This window comes from Colletotrichum graminicola (genome assembly GCF_000149035.1).
Source record: "Colletotrichum graminicola M1.001 genomic scaffold supercont1.9, whole genome shotgun sequence".
NCBI lineage: Eukaryota > Fungi > Ascomycota > Sordariomycetes > Glomerellales > Glomerellaceae > Colletotrichum > Colletotrichum graminicola.
In genome coordinates, this window is record NW_007361013.1 from 240,129 (window position 1) to 257,971 (window position 17,843).

At 55.7% G+C, this 17,843-nt stretch overlaps 6 protein-coding genes across 6 annotated transcripts; 4 read left to right on the forward strand and 2 right to left on the reverse strand.

Moving 5' to 3' along the window:
- Positions 1–2,868: 2,868 nt before the first annotated feature.
- GLRG_03056 (actin) lies at positions 2,869–4,505 on the forward strand (the record flags this gene model as incomplete). The annotated part of the gene is made up of 6 exons (XM_008093741.1): positions 2,869–2,875; positions 3,014–3,044; positions 3,194–3,249; positions 3,349–3,379; positions 3,447–4,218; positions 4,275–4,505. The coding sequence occupies 6 exons, from the start codon at positions 2,869–2,871 to the stop codon at positions 4,503–4,505; spliced, it is 1,128 nt and encodes a 375-aa protein (XP_008091932.1).
- A 443-nt stretch (positions 4,506–4,948) lies between these two features.
- Positions 4,949–5,622, reverse strand: GLRG_03057 (RF-1 domain-containing protein; the record flags this gene model as incomplete). The annotated part of the gene is made up of 2 exons (XM_008093742.1): positions 4,949–5,326; positions 5,419–5,622. The coding sequence occupies 2 exons, from the start codon at positions 5,620–5,622 to the stop codon at positions 4,949–4,951; spliced, it is 582 nt and encodes a 193-aa protein (XP_008091933.1).
- Positions 5,623–6,463: 841 nt separating this feature from the next.
- GLRG_03058 (uncharacterized protein) lies at positions 6,464–6,922 on the forward strand (the record flags this gene model as incomplete). Its single annotated transcript, XM_008093743.1, has 2 exons — positions 6,464–6,569; positions 6,672–6,922. 2 exons carry the CDS (start codon positions 6,464–6,466, stop codon positions 6,920–6,922), a joined length of 357 nt encoding a protein of 118 aa, XP_008091934.1.
- A 363-nt stretch (positions 6,923–7,285) lies between these two features.
- Positions 7,286–9,881, reverse strand: GLRG_03059 (WD domain-containing protein; the record flags this gene model as incomplete). The annotated part of the gene is made up of 3 exons (XM_008093744.1): positions 7,286–7,436; positions 7,498–9,692; positions 9,750–9,881. 3 exons carry the CDS (start codon positions 9,879–9,881, stop codon positions 7,286–7,288), a joined length of 2,478 nt encoding a protein of 825 aa, XP_008091935.1.
- Positions 9,882–10,424: 543 nt separating this feature from the next.
- On the forward strand, positions 10,425–11,158 carry GLRG_03060 (uncharacterized protein; the record flags this gene model as incomplete). Its single annotated transcript, XM_008093745.1, has 3 exons — positions 10,425–10,480; positions 10,673–10,837; positions 11,041–11,158. 3 exons carry the CDS (start codon positions 10,425–10,427, stop codon positions 11,156–11,158), a joined length of 339 nt encoding a protein of 112 aa, XP_008091936.1.
- A 4,649-nt stretch (positions 11,159–15,807) lies between these two features.
- Positions 15,808–17,816, forward strand: GLRG_03061 (uncharacterized protein; the record flags this gene model as incomplete). The annotated part of the gene is made up of 7 exons (XM_008093746.1): positions 15,808–16,047; positions 16,101–16,263; positions 16,329–16,482; positions 16,537–16,958; positions 16,991–17,064; positions 17,124–17,438; positions 17,502–17,816. The coding sequence occupies 7 exons, from the start codon at positions 15,808–15,810 to the stop codon at positions 17,814–17,816; spliced, it is 1,683 nt and encodes a 560-aa protein (XP_008091937.1).
- Between the last annotated feature and the right edge of the window lie 27 nt (positions 17,817–17,843).

A 17,843-nucleotide genomic window follows, 5' to 3' on the forward strand; every position in this document is an offset into this window, starting at 1 on the left:
TATCTGGAAGTAGTTTTTTCCAGTATTGTTGGCGGGGTATCAGTGAAAACTAAGCCAAACCGACGTGCAGGATTTCAATGTGTGTGTTGAGAGTTGATTGTCATCATCAACCCTCAGTTAGTCTTTCACTTTCACTCTGAATCTCATCGACATCAAAAAGTTCTCCATCATTAAGTGCCCCATCTGCAGCGCTAACTGGCTGCACTGATTTGCTACCCTCTTTTCTGGAACCTTCAAGAAGCTTGTCAACGCCAAAAGAGCTTAGCGCGGATCTCACGTGAGAGCCCTGATCAGGGCCAGCTCAATGCTCGTTTATGCAGCTCGCTCGCAGTTGAAACTTGGGCAGATATGGACCGCCCTCCTCTGCCCAACAATGAAATGGGACCATCACTAATTTCTGAGTTGGCGATTCGCCGGCCAGTCAAAATTGTTAGTGCATCGGAGCCCCTGATGCTTGAGGAACGATTGGAGTCTAAACGAGGAAATAGGAAATGGTGAATCTCCCCGGGGGTGGCTGGTGAAGAACCAAAAAAAGTGCCCAAGTGCCCCACCATGCATTGAATTGCCCCTCATTGCCGCTTTAATCATCAGCCATGGACAGAGCTTCCGTGAGCTAAGTGACTACAACACTGAGCTGAGAGCAGCCTCCGAGCGATGAAGTCACGGAAGCTCCCTTAAGTTGTTGGAATCAGTTGTCAACCATGGCAGAGGGATTTACTTCAGCCTTGCATCTTCTTCCGGAAACCCCTGCCTGACCTTCATTTCAATCATGCTACGTTCGGGAGGCCGTGACAATCAGGCATAGCGTCCCCGTGACAGATTGACAGCTTCTTATGCGCTGTAATGCTGTATCCGATCTGTGCTAAAAGGCCCCGATCAACGGAGATACCGCCAGGCAAGCCGGAGCTCAGCCACATTGGAAACGTAGCACAGTGCCGTAGACTACGGCCACTTCATGTTGGGGCTCCCACACGAAAGCGTCTAAACATACTGTACACTTGTCGACACGCGTTCGTTTCGAAGCGAGAGCGAGTAGTGTGTGAGCATGTAAGCAGTAAGTTCCGATGCGAAAGGCGAGGCTGGAATCCGAGGGCCCCATGCCAGAATTGCTCCCTCGGACCCTGGGCATTGTTCCCGCAAAAGACGTCCATACGCGGATACGCAATTTGGGACCATTAGGGCCGCGACCCATTCAGGAGAGGATGGCCCTTGCATAAGCAGGCCTTCTGGCATCCGCGTCCATCCGCGTAGGCGTCTATGTGCAGTGCCGTAGGCACCTAGCTTGCCCTTGCTCATATGTCGTGCCTCCGCGCCGTTTGTCGCCGTGCATCCGCGAAGGCCGCGAAGACTGCTTGGAGGCCGACCGACGGCTTGCGTACCAAAATAGATTATGCCTGCTTGGCATCTTCGCAGGTCTTTGTTGCTGACGGCAAGAGATGACGTACGACTCAGAAACGGAGGGGCGGGACACGGCCCTTGAACATGTGGTTTTGCTGGCGCAAATTCGCCTACCGCCATCAAGCATGAACCATACGCAGCCGGTAGCGGCGGGAATCTTAAGAGTCTTGCGTAGGCGTCAAGGAGCGACCCCCGTTCCCTAAAGTGATGAGTAATCTCTGCTGTTCGCGGTGAAGGGTCTTGGCTGAGGTGCCCTTATGCTCCCATGCTCTTTCGCTTGGGCTAATCCGGTTGGTGTGGGGATATATGCCTTTGAAGATAATGGCAAGGCCACAGTCTGGAGGAAACCCGGCGCACTGCTGTGACCGTGGCTTGACCCAATTGGTCCGCGGTTCTGGCCGTGGAGAGTGAGCCTCTCACCGTCGGTTTCAAGCTGCCTAGAGAGCAGGCACTGACGGCGAGAGTATGACGAATACGTGTTGCCGCCACGAGCAACGAGCTTGCTGCCTGATGATCTGAAGTGGTGATGGAGACGCAGCTGACCAGGAGGAGGCTGGAGCTTCACTACGATTGTTTACCCAGAGCTAGAAAAGGCAACATCGATAAAAAACCTCGCCAAACCCCCGTGCATGGTTGAACAGAATAGCCTCAAGAGCTTGATGCTGTAACACCTAGGGCGATAAGGAGATTACTGACCGACCTGCCTGTATCTGCGTCAACCGACTTGGCTGCGCTTTCTTCCTTGCTCCAACCACCAGAAATAAATCAAAATCCCCCCATAACCAGCGATAGACGTCGCTGACGATTGTGCTTCTTGCATCTCACATCGGCTCAGCAAGATCTAAGGTACCTTTTCCCTCCCATCTCACATCCTGGTCAAAGTGAGTAAAGCGCGTTCCCTCCCGTACCCCACCACACTACTTTGCCAGAGGTACCAACCAGAAGATGGGCAAGCAAAGGAGCAAAAGCACAGGCCCCCAAGCTAATTGGGCGAGATAGGGAGAAGGATTGCTAAAGCAGCAACTCCTTCCCTGGGCACGCTGCCACTTCTGCCACCTGTTTTACGCTCCTCCTGCCCGCCCACCTTTGCCCGCCACAGCCATTTGCTCACCCACAAGTCGGGTTAGGTCTGCTTCTGACATCGAAACCCGGCCCGCCAGCAGTACAGCAGCAGCCAACGAAACGCCGAGTTGGGACGGCCAGCGCTCACCGCACACTGTGCCTGCCATTCCCACTCTTCTCCTTCTTCCCCCCTCCTCCACCCAAAATCGACTACCTCTCATCTTCCCGTAACCTTTCCCACTTTCGACCTCACCCATCGACGTGCTCTCTCTCCAAGTTCTTTGCCATCCGCTCAGGACTTCTGCCAGTTTCATCTCGCTCCTACGATTCCGGAATCGAGTGAGCTGTCTTCATTTTCATAGGAATTCTCTCGATTTTCCCAGTCCTCACCCACTACCCTAATTCAAAATGGAAGGTACGTGACGCCATCTCTGCCAACTCCTCTCGACCCCGACCCGACGCTGCCGCGTCTCCGCCACCCGTTGTCGCGACGTTCGGCATCCATCGACTCGCGTAGCTTCTTGTATCCCATCGCTAACGTTCGTTTCTATAGAGGAGGTTGCTGCCCTCGTCATCGACAATGGGTAAGCTTTCCCCTGCCGTCTCACCGACCATCCTGCCACCTGGGCCTCGAAAGCGTCTGGCCAGCCGTCAGCCCTCGCGATAACCCATTGGCACATCATCCATCGATCACACAACCCTTCTCGAGAGCGTCGTTCTAACCTGGGTCCAGTTCGGGTATGTGCAAGGCCGGTTTCGCCGGTGACGATGCGCCCAGAGCTGTCTTCCGTAAGTCCCCCCTCATCCACAGACCGCAACCTTGCCCCGTCAGGGGCATGAAGATTCGGTCACAAATTGTCTGATCTGAAGATTCTAACTGTCTCGTAGCCTCCATTGTCGGTCGCCCCCGTCACCATGGGTAGGTTTTGATTCTTGCTGCGGCAATTCCCCCTCGCACTCGCCGCTTCAATCTAACATGTGAATAGTATTATGATCGGTATGGGCCAGAAGGACTCCTACGTCGGTGATGAGGCACAGTCGAAGCGTGGTATTCTGACTCTCCGCTACCCCATCGAGCACGGTGTTGTTACCAACTGGGACGACATGGAGAAGATTTGGCACCACACTTTCTACAACGAGCTTCGTGTCGCCCCCGAGGAGCATCCCGTGCTCCTGACTGAGGCTCCCATCAACCCCAAGTCCAACAGAGAGAAGATGACCCAGATCGTCTTCGAGACCTTCAACGCCCCCGCGTTCTACGTCTCCATCCAGGCCGTCCTGTCTCTGTACGCCTCTGGTCGTACCACCGGTATCGTCCTCGACTCCGGTGACGGTGTCACCCACGTCGTCCCCATCTACGAGGGTTTCGCGCTTCCCCAGGCCATTGCCCGTGTCGACATGGCTGGTCGTGACTTGACCGACTACCTGATGAAGATCCTTGCCGAGCGTGGCTACAGCTTCTCCACCACCGCCGAGCGTGAAATCGTTCGTGACATCAAGGAGAAGCTCTGCTACGTCGCCCTTGACTTCGAGCAGGAGCTCCAGACCGCTTCCCAGTCCTCCAGCTTGGAGAAGTCCTACGAGCTTCCTGACGGCCAGGTCATCACCATCGGCAACGAGCGTTTCCGTGCCCCTGAGGCTCTCTTCGCTCCTTCCGTCCTTGGTCTTGAGAGCGGTGGTATCCACGTTACCGTCTTCAACTCTATCATGAAGTCCGATGTCGACGTCCGTAAGGACCTGTACGGCAACATTGTCATGGTACGTTGTTTGCAGCTTTTTGAACTAAGAAGATTCATCACCTAACACTTTCTTAGTCTGGTGGTACCACCATGTACCCCGGTCTCTCCGACCGTATGCAGAAGGAGATTACTTCTCTTGCTCCTTCCTCCATGAAGGTCAAGATCATTGCTCCCCCCGAGCGCAAGTACTCCGTCTGGATCGGTGGTTCCATCCTGGCCTCCCTGTCTACCTTCCAGCAGATGTGGATCTCCAAGCAGGAGTACGACGAGAGCGGTCCTTCCATTGTCCACCGCAAGTGCTTCTAAGGTAAGCGGCATGGTTCAGGGAGTTGCGGAATCCAACGCGTACTAATCCTTCTATAGCGGCTTCTTTTTCGAACCACATCCTCGCCCTTCCGAAAGCACATCGATCCCAAAGAGGTCCCGACCGGTGCAAAGTCACTTCGGCGTTGCATGTATCGCAGTCAGGCCTCATATTGGCAAAAAGTTGTTGACATGGTCAAGAAGTTTGGGTCGACCCTTCTCCCGAAAGATTTGGTCCTTGTTTTGTAGCAGGGTGCGCGTGGGCGCGTATAGGGGCGGACACGTCTGCAACTGAGGTCGATCATACAATACACTTTGCTTACTGTTCCCGAGCTTCTCACATCCGGTATTATTGTGACGTTGTATTTTCACGATAATGATTTTAGCCAGGAGTAGAGATGTATCAGTTTTATTCTCCAGATGGTGTACTGCATTGTGACGCTGTGTTATGGTTTTAGGTTTTGTACATGTGGACTGGCGTCTGTTGAAGTTGCCGGTTCGGCATGCGCGCTCGGTGCGCTGTTCGTCTGGTCCTCAGCATGTTGCTCTTTGACCTCTGCCTCGGCTGTTTCGCTCTGGGCCTTTTCCTCATCCAACTGGCGGTACTTTCTCCTGCTCTTCTTTGACGCACTCGCCGCCTTTTTGCGCTTCACCTCGCCAACTATGGCTGACCGACTCTGGTCGCCGTTCTGCAGGTCGTCAAGCTTCTGCGCTAGGATTTCGCGGGCAATCTTGCGGTTCTGGGTTCGGGAGCGGGTGGCCTGGGACTTGACGACGACACCCGTGGGAATATGTTTAAGCTGCACAGCCGAGCTCGTCTTGTTCTATGAAGGGGCAAAAGAGCCCGTTAGTTGTGCTGGACCAAGCATTGCTATTAAACATCACTCGGCCGAAGTGGAAGGTTGAGAGGGCTTACAATCTTTTGACCACCCGGCCCGCTACCCTTTAGGTATGACTCTTCGATTTCGGAGTCCGGGGGAGGCTTGGGCCGGGGTGGCATCTCATGCTTCTTCAACGCGGCGGAAGGAGATACGCTGAAGGGAGCAACGAGGAGCAGGTGGTGGGGTTGCTGCTTCAGCTTCTGTAGCGCCGGCCTTGCCGTAACGCAGCGGTAACGCATGAACGCATTGGCGTTCGCTGCCCCAGCCAGGCGTGGGAGACGGGTCGAAAGGGTTAGAGGGGGAGGCATCGCGCGTGCCGGGCCATTGTCCTTGAGGGATGGGTTGGGATGAGGTTCCGAGAGTTGTTTGCTGGGGGAGAGAGGCTTTGAGGTTCACGGCGCAAGGCGAGACCTCCAGCCGGCCGCCCGGCTGGGGGTTGCATGACGGGAGGATGCTGGAGTTGAGGCGACCAATCAGAGGAGGGGGAGGGTTCCTCGTCGGTACTAGATAGGTACAGGGGGAGGGGGGACAGCAGCTGGCGCTGGAGGTGATCGCTGTAAATTGGCCCCCGCTTTTGGTTTGCTGGCGGTGTGGGCACTGGGACTCTCCCGTCAGTGCGTTCTCTGATGCGGATCGGTCGGTATCGGTTGGCTGCAGAGTGTTTTATTGCACGGCGAACGGCGCCCCCCCGAATTTCTCTGATAAGATTCCCGCGCGAACCCGTCTCGGACGAACGAAGTCTGCCTCCTCCTGCCACCACTACTCACAAATCCCTGGGTATCTCCTTGTCGACTGGCCGAGACGCAGCGCAGCTGGCAAGTGTCCGGATTAGACTTTCTCCCTGACGACATACTCTCCTTCGTCATCCTTGGGAGGAAACGACCTGGCTTGGCTTGTCACGCGCAAGACTTCTTCCGCCTCCTTTTTTTTTCTCCCTCCCCCTTCGGCATTTCCTCGTGACTCGCGGCGAAATCGTCCCCTGAGCATCGGCCTCGATACCTACCAGTCCAAAATCTCAACCCGAGCATCGAACCTGCAGACACCGGAACAGTTGAGCTCGAACCTCCGCGAATAGCCAATATGTCGGCCCTCCAGTCCTTCAGCAAGTGGCTGCACTTGAAGCAGTACCAGATCGAGGTCACATTCAGCGTCTACATCTTCACACCCCTGGAAAAGTTCATCTTTTGTACGTTGCCTGCTCGCCAGAGACTACCGGCCGCCCCCTTTTCCAGTCCTAATCGCGATTGATCGTTTTCGAACAACACCGGCTAACTCCCCGCCCCTGCAGACACCGTGCTCTTCCTCCTGAGCAGTCTGACCATCATCGCGACCGTCCTCTACCTGCCCCAGCACATCGCCTTCCTCATGAGTCGTGCCTGGTTCTACATGCACGGCGACCCGATTGACGCCGTCGTCGACGCGGTGGTTGACGCTGTGGAAGTGACAAAGGCTGCCGTCGAGAGCGTGCTGACCGCCGGCTCGACCAAGACCGCCGTCGCCCTGGCCCAGGAGACTGTCGAGCTCGTCAGGGAGCTGTAGGCGGCCTCTCCCACCATGCTCCCCACCGCTCGTGTGCGGAACGTGAGACGGAACGATGGTAATGTGTTGGATGACAAAAAGAAATAAGAACAAGAGAGGGAGGAAAGAGGGGTTTTAATAGCGACACACGTATGGCGGACGTCCAATGAAGCGCTCGAAGGGCGTTGTGCGGGGGCTGTCGTGCCGCTTTCTCTGCTTCTGGTGCGGGCGTTTGTGTTGGTTTGTCAATCTCTTGGTCCAGTTTGGGTGGCCTAGACGAAGGCATACATATATAACTCGTGCATGCGGCGAAGCATGTCTAATCATACCCTCATACATAAAGACTCAATGGAAAATCTCCCCTTCTACGGGGAGGACGTAAATTCATTTGCTCGTCGAGGTGGATGCTCCCTGTCCGGTGAAGCCGTATATCCTCAGGGAACTATCCTCGCCAGCGATGGCCAGTTCGTCTGCGTCGCCATCGCTATTGGAGGGACGCCACGCGAGCTGGGCCACTGGTTTGGGAAGACACAGACTTGAAGAGCGGTTAGTTGTGTTTCTGAGAGTACGTTGTTCCGTGTTGGGAGGAGACTTACTGCGGTACCAGCTGGACTGTGCCGACTGACTGGAAGGTCTCAGGGGCCAAGGTGCAGAGTGAGATCTTGCCGGACTCGGTACCCACCGCGAGGATGAGCTCGCCTGCCGTGCCCTGTCTGCCGAGGAAGTCGACGGCCGTGACGGGGCCGTCGAAAGCGAGGCTCGACGCCAGGGCGAACTCCATCGTGCCGCCCTCCTGGGCCTTTCCCACCCAGACCTTGGCGTTCTTGTCACGTCCCGCAGTCGCGAAGACTCTGGCACTCGTAGACGGGGCCCACGCGGCGTCCAGGATCATGCGCGTGTGGCCCTTGGGGTTGGCCTGGAGGAGCCGGTACTGCGAGCGCTCCTTCTCGTCACGCTCGAAGACAGCCCATTGCCTGTCTCGCCCGACACTTAGTATGAGCTTGTCGTCCGGCGAGAAGCGGAGTCTCGTGGCCGTGAGGGAGTGCGCCATCAGAGGCGGCCTGACCTCGGTCCAGCGCTCCGTCTCGAAGATGCGGATAACGGCGTGGTTCAGCGAGCTCGCCTTGCAAGCACTGGCAATCAGCTTGCCGTCGTGACTCGCGGCCAGGCAGGAGATCTCGTAGCCGTGGCCGTACAGCTTCTCCGTTTCGGGCCAGAGGGTGTGCCGCGACAGCGACTCCTCAAAGGGCGGGTGGTCGATATCGAGCATGGACTTGCGCACGATCGTGGCCGGGTCGATGGCCTCGCGGTCGTACTGGCTGTCGGCCTGGACCTCCTGGTCGTCGTCAACGGCGTCGATGGCCTTGTTGGACAGGCCGAGCACAGGCATGTTGGCGCCATCCGGCATGGACTCGGCCGGCGCGTCCGTCTGGATCCCGCCGAGGGTCTGGAGCATTTGTGCCACGGCGCGCGGCTCGCTGAAGACGCGCATGAGCTTCTCGTCGGCGCCAGAGACAAATTGCGACGCGCCGAGGGTGTCGATGCAGTTCAGGTCATAGCCGTGGATCTGAGGCCGGGACATCTCGTGCCACGAGCGAGCCGCGCCGCGCTTCCAGCGAGCGTGGAGGCGTGTCGTCTGGTCGGAGCTCGTCGACATGAGGTAGTCTCCATCGCGCGACCATGCGATGCCCGTGACGGTCTTGGTATGACCAGTGACGGCGATGGCGGGATGCCAGTCGGCGCGCTCATCGTTGTAAACCCAGCGGCGCCAGCTTCCCGTCCGGCCGAGGCAAACGACGGACTTGCCGTCGGGGCCCCATAGGCCAGTCCAGAAGCCGCCGATGCTGCCCGTCGCCGTTGTCGCGCCCTTTTCTCTGCTGATTTCGCCGAGCCTTACCATGCTAACCCAGATTCCCGACGCGCTGTCAGCCTCCCACATGGCGAGGGAATTGTCCGCGGAGGTCGATAACAGCTGTAGCTTGCTGTTCCGGGTGAACCATTTCGCGCTGTAGATCCAGTCCTCGTGGCCCAAGAGCAGGGCCTCGAACGTGATGGAAAAGTCCTTTCCGCCTGATTGGAGTCGGTGGGCCTTGTTTGAAGGTGACTTACCCGGAAGGTAGGCGCCGCTGGAAGGATCCGAGCCCTCTGCGGCGAGCGACGGTAGCTCCTTGCCCAGGTGAAGGCGCCAGAGTCGGACGTACTTGTCCTGACTCGCCGAGGCAAGGAGAAGATCGCTATTTGAACCGGCCTTCTCCCATGTGAAGTCCAGAGACCGGATCCAACCCTCGTGGCCTGACAGGGTAGCCTGCAGCTTGAAGTCAAGTGTCTCTTCGGCGGCAGCGGCCACGAAGATTTGAACGAATGTCTTAGTTCCCGCCGCCGCCAGGACGAAGACATCCTCGGCCTCATCCAGTGTCGTCAGAGCCAAGCACAAGGGGAAGTACTTGGGACTGGTCTTGATGGTCTGGCGGAGCTGCAGCCGGCCCGCGGTGAGCTGCCAGATCTTGATGGTCGCATCGGCGGCTCCCGAGGCGAGGAGAAACTGTTTAGGTGCGTTTCTCGAGTGGAGAATCGCTATGCAGTTTACAGGCGCAGAGTGCTCGTGAACCGTTTGCACGCACTCTCCCTGGTTGGTCTTGGGGTCCAGGGACCAGACCTTGAGCGTCTGGTCATCGGAGCCGCTGACGAGGAGTTTGCGGTCCTCTCCGTCCACTTGGAGGAGAAACTTGACCGTCTTGACGACCTCCTTGTGCCCACTCAGAAGAGAGACAATTCCTTCGTCATTTTGTGACTACCCAATGCTCGTCAGTCAGGGCCACGTTGAGATTGCATGCCGAACAGAGCTTACAGATGGTGTCCACAGGGCAATGTTGGAGTCCGCACCATAGGCAAGTAGACCGCATGGGCTCCAGTCAGCAATGTCAGTCTGCCGGTTAGCTCCCGTGGACAAGTACTCGATGGATGGTTGAAGGGCCGTCATCTTATCCCTTGTCGTCGCGGGGTTTTGTTACGTCGACCAAGTGACTCTAAGGGTTAACAGAATGCGGCGACGTGATTGGCTCGCGGGCGAGATTCAAGAGGTGAAGTTGAAATTTTTCTTAGTGGAGGGGGGGCCCGGGGGCGGGGCTCTCGGGCCCTGGCTTACAGCGGGCTACAGCGACGTCAAACCGTTCAGTCTCCGCGCCGTTTGCTCCACTGACGTCCGGCAGAGGGTTGCGCCCGCCATTGGAAGGCACAAGTCTGCGCTGGCGCGTCGAGGACAGGGCTCCGGCTTCAGGCTCCAGTATCTGTTGGATACCCAGCTCGGGCCCCGTCCACATCCCTACCTGTACCTTACACTACATCCATCACATCTTCCCTACATCAGTCCGTGCTGTGCAAGCAAGCAAAGAAATCAAACTCTATCGTGATTACATCTCATATTTTCCATCTATTCTCCGATATATCGCGTGGTGCAGCTGCCGGCACTCTAGACTTTGTCATATATTACTCCTAGAGCCGACAAAAGCATCGGAGAAGAAAAATGGCCGCAGGCGCTGCAGATGCGGGGGAGAAGATCTCCATTGTTGTCGAATTCTCGTGAGTCGCCTCTCACCCCTCCGTCCAAAGTCGTTTCTTGCATCCTTCTAGACGGGCTCTATCCCCCAGTCTTTGGCCCGATACCTTCCTCACGCAGCTTGGTGGAGTCGGTCGAAGCAGCGCTTCCGTCAGCACCTCGCATCTCGGTTAGGGGAGACACGGAAAGCATCATGCTAACAAGGTTCTCTGCAGCGGCGGCCTGGAGATGCTCTTCTCGGATAAGCGGCGCCATGCCCTCTCTATCCCAGCGGTGAGCAAGGATGGCAAACCCGCAACTATTGGCTTTCTCATCAACTATCTTTGCGAGAACACCATGAAGGACTCCAGGAAGGAACTTTTCGTCCTCGACGGTCACCTGTACGTATCGAAACGGCACTGCCGTCTCCAACCTCAAGCATGTCTTCATTTCGGCGCAATCAACCTTGCCGTACCTTCCCTACGTTCACCCCGACCTCACTCGTGCATGAGTACATCGCCACTCCTTCTCACCCTTTCGCAGCATCTACCTTTGATCGTGCAGCGTCGTTCTTTTGTATGCAACGCTAACGTAGTCGCTGCAGTCGGCCTGGTATCCTTGCCCTTATCAATGATGCAGACTGGGAACTCGAGGGCGAGGAGGCTTATGAAGTCCAAAGCGGTGACAACATTCTCTTCGTCTCGACTCTTCACGGAGGTTAGTGAAGGGCTCGGAAGGGGGTGGGTGGCGATTCTTGGACCAATGGCCTCGGGCATGACGGGGCCCTGCAAGTGGTTGCGGCCGTATCTCTGGATCCCTGGAATTGGCACGATGCATCTCCGTGGGCCGGCGCCGGTAGAAGGACGTTGAAACTCAGACGCCCTCCCCCGTCTCTCTGCTCGCTTCTTGCAGCCGCATGGCATTTGCATCAGTAATCTGCGGCCGTAGCCGACCGCTCAGCCGGCGGGGAGATGCACGTTTTGCTTCCGCAGCTGGTCTCTTTTCTTTGTCTACCTGTCTGCTACAAACACACCACGTCCCTACGTCCAACGCCATGTCACCCTCGATGCGATGAAACGTCCCGGATGTTATACCCCCTGAGTCCCCGCGGCCCTGCAAATGCCGCCGCCTTGCCTGCCACATGTCCTGTGGTCGCATCGTGGCGACAGCTTCTTCATCCCTTGTGTTCCCTTGCTCTCGGTGGAGTCTCTAGCTACGTCAAGTTACGTTCTCGTCATCCTAATCTCCTCATGTACAGTTCATCATGGGACGGCACGCGGGATGAACCCCCCGGGAGCCTGTCAAAGTCGCATGCACTGATGGTTGAAGGGGCGGTCAAGGGTTTTCATCCAATCATCCGCTAATTGTTTCGCGGCCAATCTGACAGGGCGAGGAATGGGTATTGAATCGACAGCTTCGTATCTGTACATGCGCCAGCCGTGGTGACTGCTACGCAATGACGGCAAATGAAGCACCCTTGATGCGCGCCAAATGAGGCCGTCACAAGCAAGCCCCCAACTCCTGCAAGGACCAACATTGCCTGGGAATATTCCGTGTCTTTCCCTCGCGCATACGACGAGGCGGTGAAGAAACGAGTGGACCTCTTCATGGTGGTTGATAGCGTGCATTGCAGTATGTAGTATACCCAGGATTTATTGATGCAGCCCTTTGGGCATTCGCTTCTATTCCTGCGGTAGACTTCTGGGTGCCGGCTGCGCTGTAAGTCTTTCCGCCCAACTGCAGGTAAAAGCAAACACGGCAAAGAGATAAATGTAATGTGTACGATCACGCCCCCTCCCCCATGCGCAGATGGATGGAAGGCGGAAAGACGGGCAGAGACGGGGAGGGGGGCTTCTAGAATACCAGCCCCCAAATGCACACCCGCCTCGAGGACCCCCACTCACATAGCAATCCAATCTCAAAGCTTCGCTCAGAATAGAATCATTGTTTCTTCCCTATCCCTGCAGGGTTGTTTTGCGCTACGTGACCCCCTGGAATTACAAACGCCGGTCGAAGACGTCAACCGTTCCAAACAATCTTGACTCAGAGGGTGCGCATCTTTGTGGGGGCGACAGGCGGACGGAATCAGAAACCCCAACTGAGACCAGCGTTCTGCTTTTCACAATGCCTCTCAGGGGTTCGGGCCGCGATCTTGTGCTCTTCTCGCTCGCACCTGGGCGGGTGCGGGTCATGCTCCCTCTTCTCGGCGGGTTTTAGATCCTGCTGGCGACTGCTGTACCCAGGAGATTGGGAACTTCTGGGGAAACGTACGTTGAAATCATCGGGTGGCGAGGTGTTTGAGGGCAAGACACGGGGAGATGATAAATGATCAGGCGAGTGTGTTACTTACATGCACATATAATACACTTGGCTCTGGGGTGCTGATCCGAATCACTCACATGACCTCTCCTCGTTGGAGTTATTTTCTTGGGTGTGTACATAAAGACTACGACAAGGCCAATAGTGACCATGATAATGGTGTAAATACGATCGCCAGTATGATTAAAGGAATGAAGAGGGGAGGGTGAAGTGGCGTTGCGGTTCATTCCAAGTCTAACGACTCAGGTCACTAAGGGGTAGACGGACGGGCTATAAGATGAGAGTAGTATAGATACAAGTATCACTGTGATGTTTTGTACTAGCCCGATGCTACATGCTTTTCGCTGATATTCTTTGGAAGTATCCTAACTCCAGGGGTGGTGTTGCTGAGCTGGCTCTCGTCAATGGCGCCGGCCACCTATGAGCACTTTGCCCGAGCCTCCTTGTCAACATTCATTGGCAGTTGTAATTATCAAAATGGACATCCCCGGCTTGTGTCTTGAGGCCCAGAGACCACAGCTAGCCGCCCTCGCGCTAGGCTTCTTACTATCTTCTATTTGCAACTCCGCGGTACGTTGTGACAGGAACTAGGAGATCTAGGTTGGCCTTAGGGGGGTTTTATATGGCTTATTGGGTTATCAGAATGACATGACAGAAAGAGTGAGGAGCAATCAAAAGAAGGTCCGCGAATTTGGGCAGGTGGGCTTGGGGGACGTCTTGGAGCAGACGGTCCCGAAACAGTCAAGAAGCAACCCGGTCCCTAAGCGGACCCGAAAGGAAGACATCAAAACCTAACGCTACGACTATACATGGTTTAATGCTTTGTGCCGCTTCAAGCCATGCAGACTCGTCCCTTCAACTTGTTGGCCCTTGTCGTTCCTGGGGTGTATCGCGGTAGACTCTACGTTTTGAGGAGCTTTGTATGATGCCCGTTCTTCATTCAACCCTGGCTTATTATCCATAGCCTACCGCTATGAACCCTTCGATTGCCCTTCTTGACGAAGGAGGGATGGCCAGCAATTCAACGACCTGTAGTTGGTGATCCAGCATGAGCGAGGTGAGGTTTGCAAAAGCCGGCCACGCCTTCGGGCATTAAAAGGCAGAAGCAGCGGCGAAACGAACCCGGAGTTTATTTAGTCGTTTGCTGAAGCCAATGGATATGCCCGTAAGTGGCTTGCCTGTAGAATCGTGATGCATTACTTGTTTCTGAAGCGGCCAGAGGGTTGTTTATCTGGGCAATGTAAGTTACTATTTTAATCCTTATAAGCGGTCTAGTCCGCCAAGCGCGGAGGAGGAACCAGTTCATAGTTATATTCTAATGGAATGGTAACTCATACTAGCGGAGAACAAATCAACCGATAGCATAGAGCAACTACTGGTCACACCTGACTTTGCTCAGAACCAGATTTCACTACGTCTTACATCTTCTAGACACGTCTGTTTCTCGATTCAGCCTCACCGGTATATTTGGCTTCGCTTGGAAGCCGATTACTGTTCTCAAAGGCACACCCGTTGGGCTTCCTGAGTCAGCCTTTCGAATGTCGACTTACAACATTCCAGTCTACAGACAAGTGACACTGTGTACGCCAACCTCGATCACGTCTCCAGTCTAATCGTGCTTCGTGGCGCGTTCAACAGTCCGTAGTTGGCATTAAATGGCGCACAGTATTCTCAGAGCACGAGACGCACCGATTATGCATCATGGATACGATTCTCGTTTGTAATGAAGTGGAGCGGCAAAGGCTGTCCATCATCGGCTGAATCGAGGGGAAACTTCCTCCGATGGTGCCACTCTTGCTGCTACCTCGTCGTTGGTTGTCGAAGCAAGAAATCTGCTGAGGAGCTTCACAGAGTCCGAGATTCGCAACGATATGTTCGGAAGTCGAAGCTATGAGCGTGAGTATGAGCATCAGCATTCTCAGAGGCTATTCCAACTTATTTCGGCCTCTTGTACCTCTACAGACCGCCAGGCGATGGAAGTGTCGTTATTTCAGAACGTACGGCCTCCTCAGGGTTGATGACATCGTGGACCACCGGTGAGGGCATCGGTCTTCTCTCCGCCTGCGCATCGGCGCCGATTGGACCACTCTTCGTGGGTATGTCATCTGACCGCCCCGAAAGAGGCAATGATTGTCCCGGACGGGGCCGCTGGCGCTTCCAGTGCGGATCGAACGAAGGCCAAGTCCCCACCCCCAAAACAAGCTTCCTGCAGGCTTCGGGAACAAGGCCCCAAGCGGTAGCGGTTAACAGGCAGACACTGTGGATCAAATCTAGCATCTCAGACCAGGTGTCTCTAAGTACTAACCCACCACCTCTTAAGTCACTTCTATTGTCCCCACCCACACTACTAACTTCAAATCCTCAACTCCAAGTTAACAACATGAAAAAGCTTTCTCAATAGTATATAGTTTAGGCTAAGTAACTCTAGATCAAGATGGTTATTCTATAAGTAGATTCTTTTAAAAAGTTGATTTGTGCTACTATTTTCTAGATACACTTTAAGCTGATAGAGATATCTCTGTTTTCTTCTTTTTTTCCTTAGCGAAAGGGTAAACTGGTCTGTGCTGGGGTCTGTGCACGCTAAGCGAGAGACTTCAAGAGGTACTTTGATGACTCAAGTGCTGCCCCTGTTTTCACGCTAAAAGTGTCTGCCTGGTAACCGCTACCCCCCAAGCCCGAGCTTCCTGCCTGCCTTTCGGCGGGTATCCCGCCGCGGTCGGGGTCAGAGGCATCGCGGGAGCGGGAGCGGCGCCCAATCAAAGAACGAGAGCGGCAGGAGAGTGATGTAACCGCGGTTCGTCGCGACTCGCAGTTCGCGCGCAGCCTTGATGGGATACGTGCGGTTTGAAACCTGGGGTGTGGGGGAAGACTCGGGGATTCCACGATGCGCTCCCCGCGGGGGAAAACAAGATATAAGCTTGCTCTCAGCGACTCTCCGGCGATCAGACACGTTCTCTTCCGACTCATTGCCGCAAATTCTTGGGCTGTCGGAAATTCTAACGCGCAGGAGCAGGAGTTATAGTACGAATCCAGGCCGTGGACACCGTCGAAAATGTCAAGCTCCGCAAGCCCGCTTGCGAAGTACAATGTCGCCAACCGGCTCTACAAGAGCTCGTTGCTGAATGCCGTGTGCCTGGTCGCCGGTGTGTCCATCTTCTTCTTCGGCTACGACCAGGGCTTGATGGGTGGTGTCAACACGACGCGCGATTACGCCGAGCTCATGGGGTACGGCCACTGGGACGAGGAACAAAGGATCGTTGTGGTCGATAAGCCGCTGTTGCAGGGAGGTATCGTAAGTGGCCAGGCCTTAGCCCTCCAGACGTGCTTTGTCTTACCGTGTATCAGGTCGCCGTCTACTACCTCCCCGGAACGCTCGTGGGATGCTTGGTGGGCGGATGGTTCGGTGACCGGTATGGTCGTCTCAAGACCATCGCCGCCGCTTGCATCTGGTCTATTCTTACCGCCGCCCTGCAGTCTGCTGCTCAAAATGCGAACTGGATGTTCTGCGGTACGTCAATGAAGTTTCTCCGTCGCCGATTGTGGATCATAGTTTGTTGCTGAATTTGCGGCTAGCACGTGTGCTGAACGGCATCGGCACCGGCATGTTAAACGCCATTACCCCCGTGTGGGCAACGGAGATTGCTTCTCATACATCGAGAGGCAAATTCGTATCCATGGAGTTTACGCTCAACATCTTTGGCGTAGTGGTCGCGTACTGGCTACAGTTGTGAGTTGACATGACCCCAAACCTAGTTCCTACCCACGTCTGACCTCGCCACAGCGGCACGTCAAAGTACAAGGACCCCTCGTCGTCCTTTATCTGGCGGTTTCCTATCGCTTTCCAGATTGTTCCCCTGATCTTTCTCTTCGGCATGATCTGGTTCATGCCAGAGTCCCCACGATGGCTCGTCAGGATGGGCCGAGAAGAGGAGGCCAGGTACATTCTCGGAAGACTGCGCGGCAACGAGAGTGAGGACATGGGGGTTGCCGAGGCGGAGCTCCAGGACATCATCAACATAAAAAACTTGGAGGACGAAACGGCCAAACAGCAGAGCTATCTTGCCATGTTGTTCGGCTCGGGCTCGGGCAAGCTCCACACCGGCCGTCGCGTCCAGCTCGTGATCTGGCTCCAGATTCTCCAGGAGTGGGTCGGGATAGCAGGAATAACTCTTTACGGACCTGGCGCGTCATCAAAAACATCCTGTTCCGGGACCCGGTATGTTAACTTTCAATAGTTGTCTTCACGATCGCCGGCATCAGCTCCGAGCAGCGCCTTTGGGTTAGCGGTGTGAACAACATTACATACATGGTATGTGGAACCTGCTCCGCGGTCTCGGTGCCGCAGAGAGGAGAGCTGACGCCATATAGTTCGCAACCTTGATCTGTGTGTTTACCATAGATCGCATCGGCCGCCGCTGGACTCTATACTGGGGTGCGGCTGCGCAGGGGATATGCATGTTCTGCGCCGGCGGACTGGCTCGGGCGACGCTCAACGCCGACCCCGGAAATCGGGCCGGACTGGGCGGCGCCGCGACCTTCTTCGTCTTCGCCTACACGGCCGTATTTGGCGCAACATGGCTGACAGTTCCCTGGCTGATTCCCGCGGAAATCTTCCCTCTGCAAGTCCGAGCCAAGGGCAACGCGTGGGGTGTCGTCGGGTGGTCGATTGGGAATGGATGGACGGTAAGTGACTCTGCATGTGCCTCGGCTTGCCCGCGAGCATCCGCTAACGTGCGCGGAACCAAGGTACTCCTCCTCCCGACAATCTTTGAGAAGCTGAACGAGAAGACGCTCTACCTCTTCGGCGCCGTGAGCTTCATCAGCATCGTCATCGTCTGGGCGCTGTACCCCGAGTCCAACCAGCGCACTCTGGAGGAGATGGACCTCGTCTTCGCCAGCGACAGCATCTGGGCATGGGATGCCGAGAAGGAGTTTGCCAGGCTCAAGGCGGAGAATCCTGCTCTTGTCCGCTCGGCGCACAAGGGGGGCGATGCTGTGGACTCCGAGACGGGCGCGGCATCGTCTTCGAAGCAGGCCTATGATTATGAGGAACGGCCTTGATCGCAGATACAAAACGGACGACAGGCT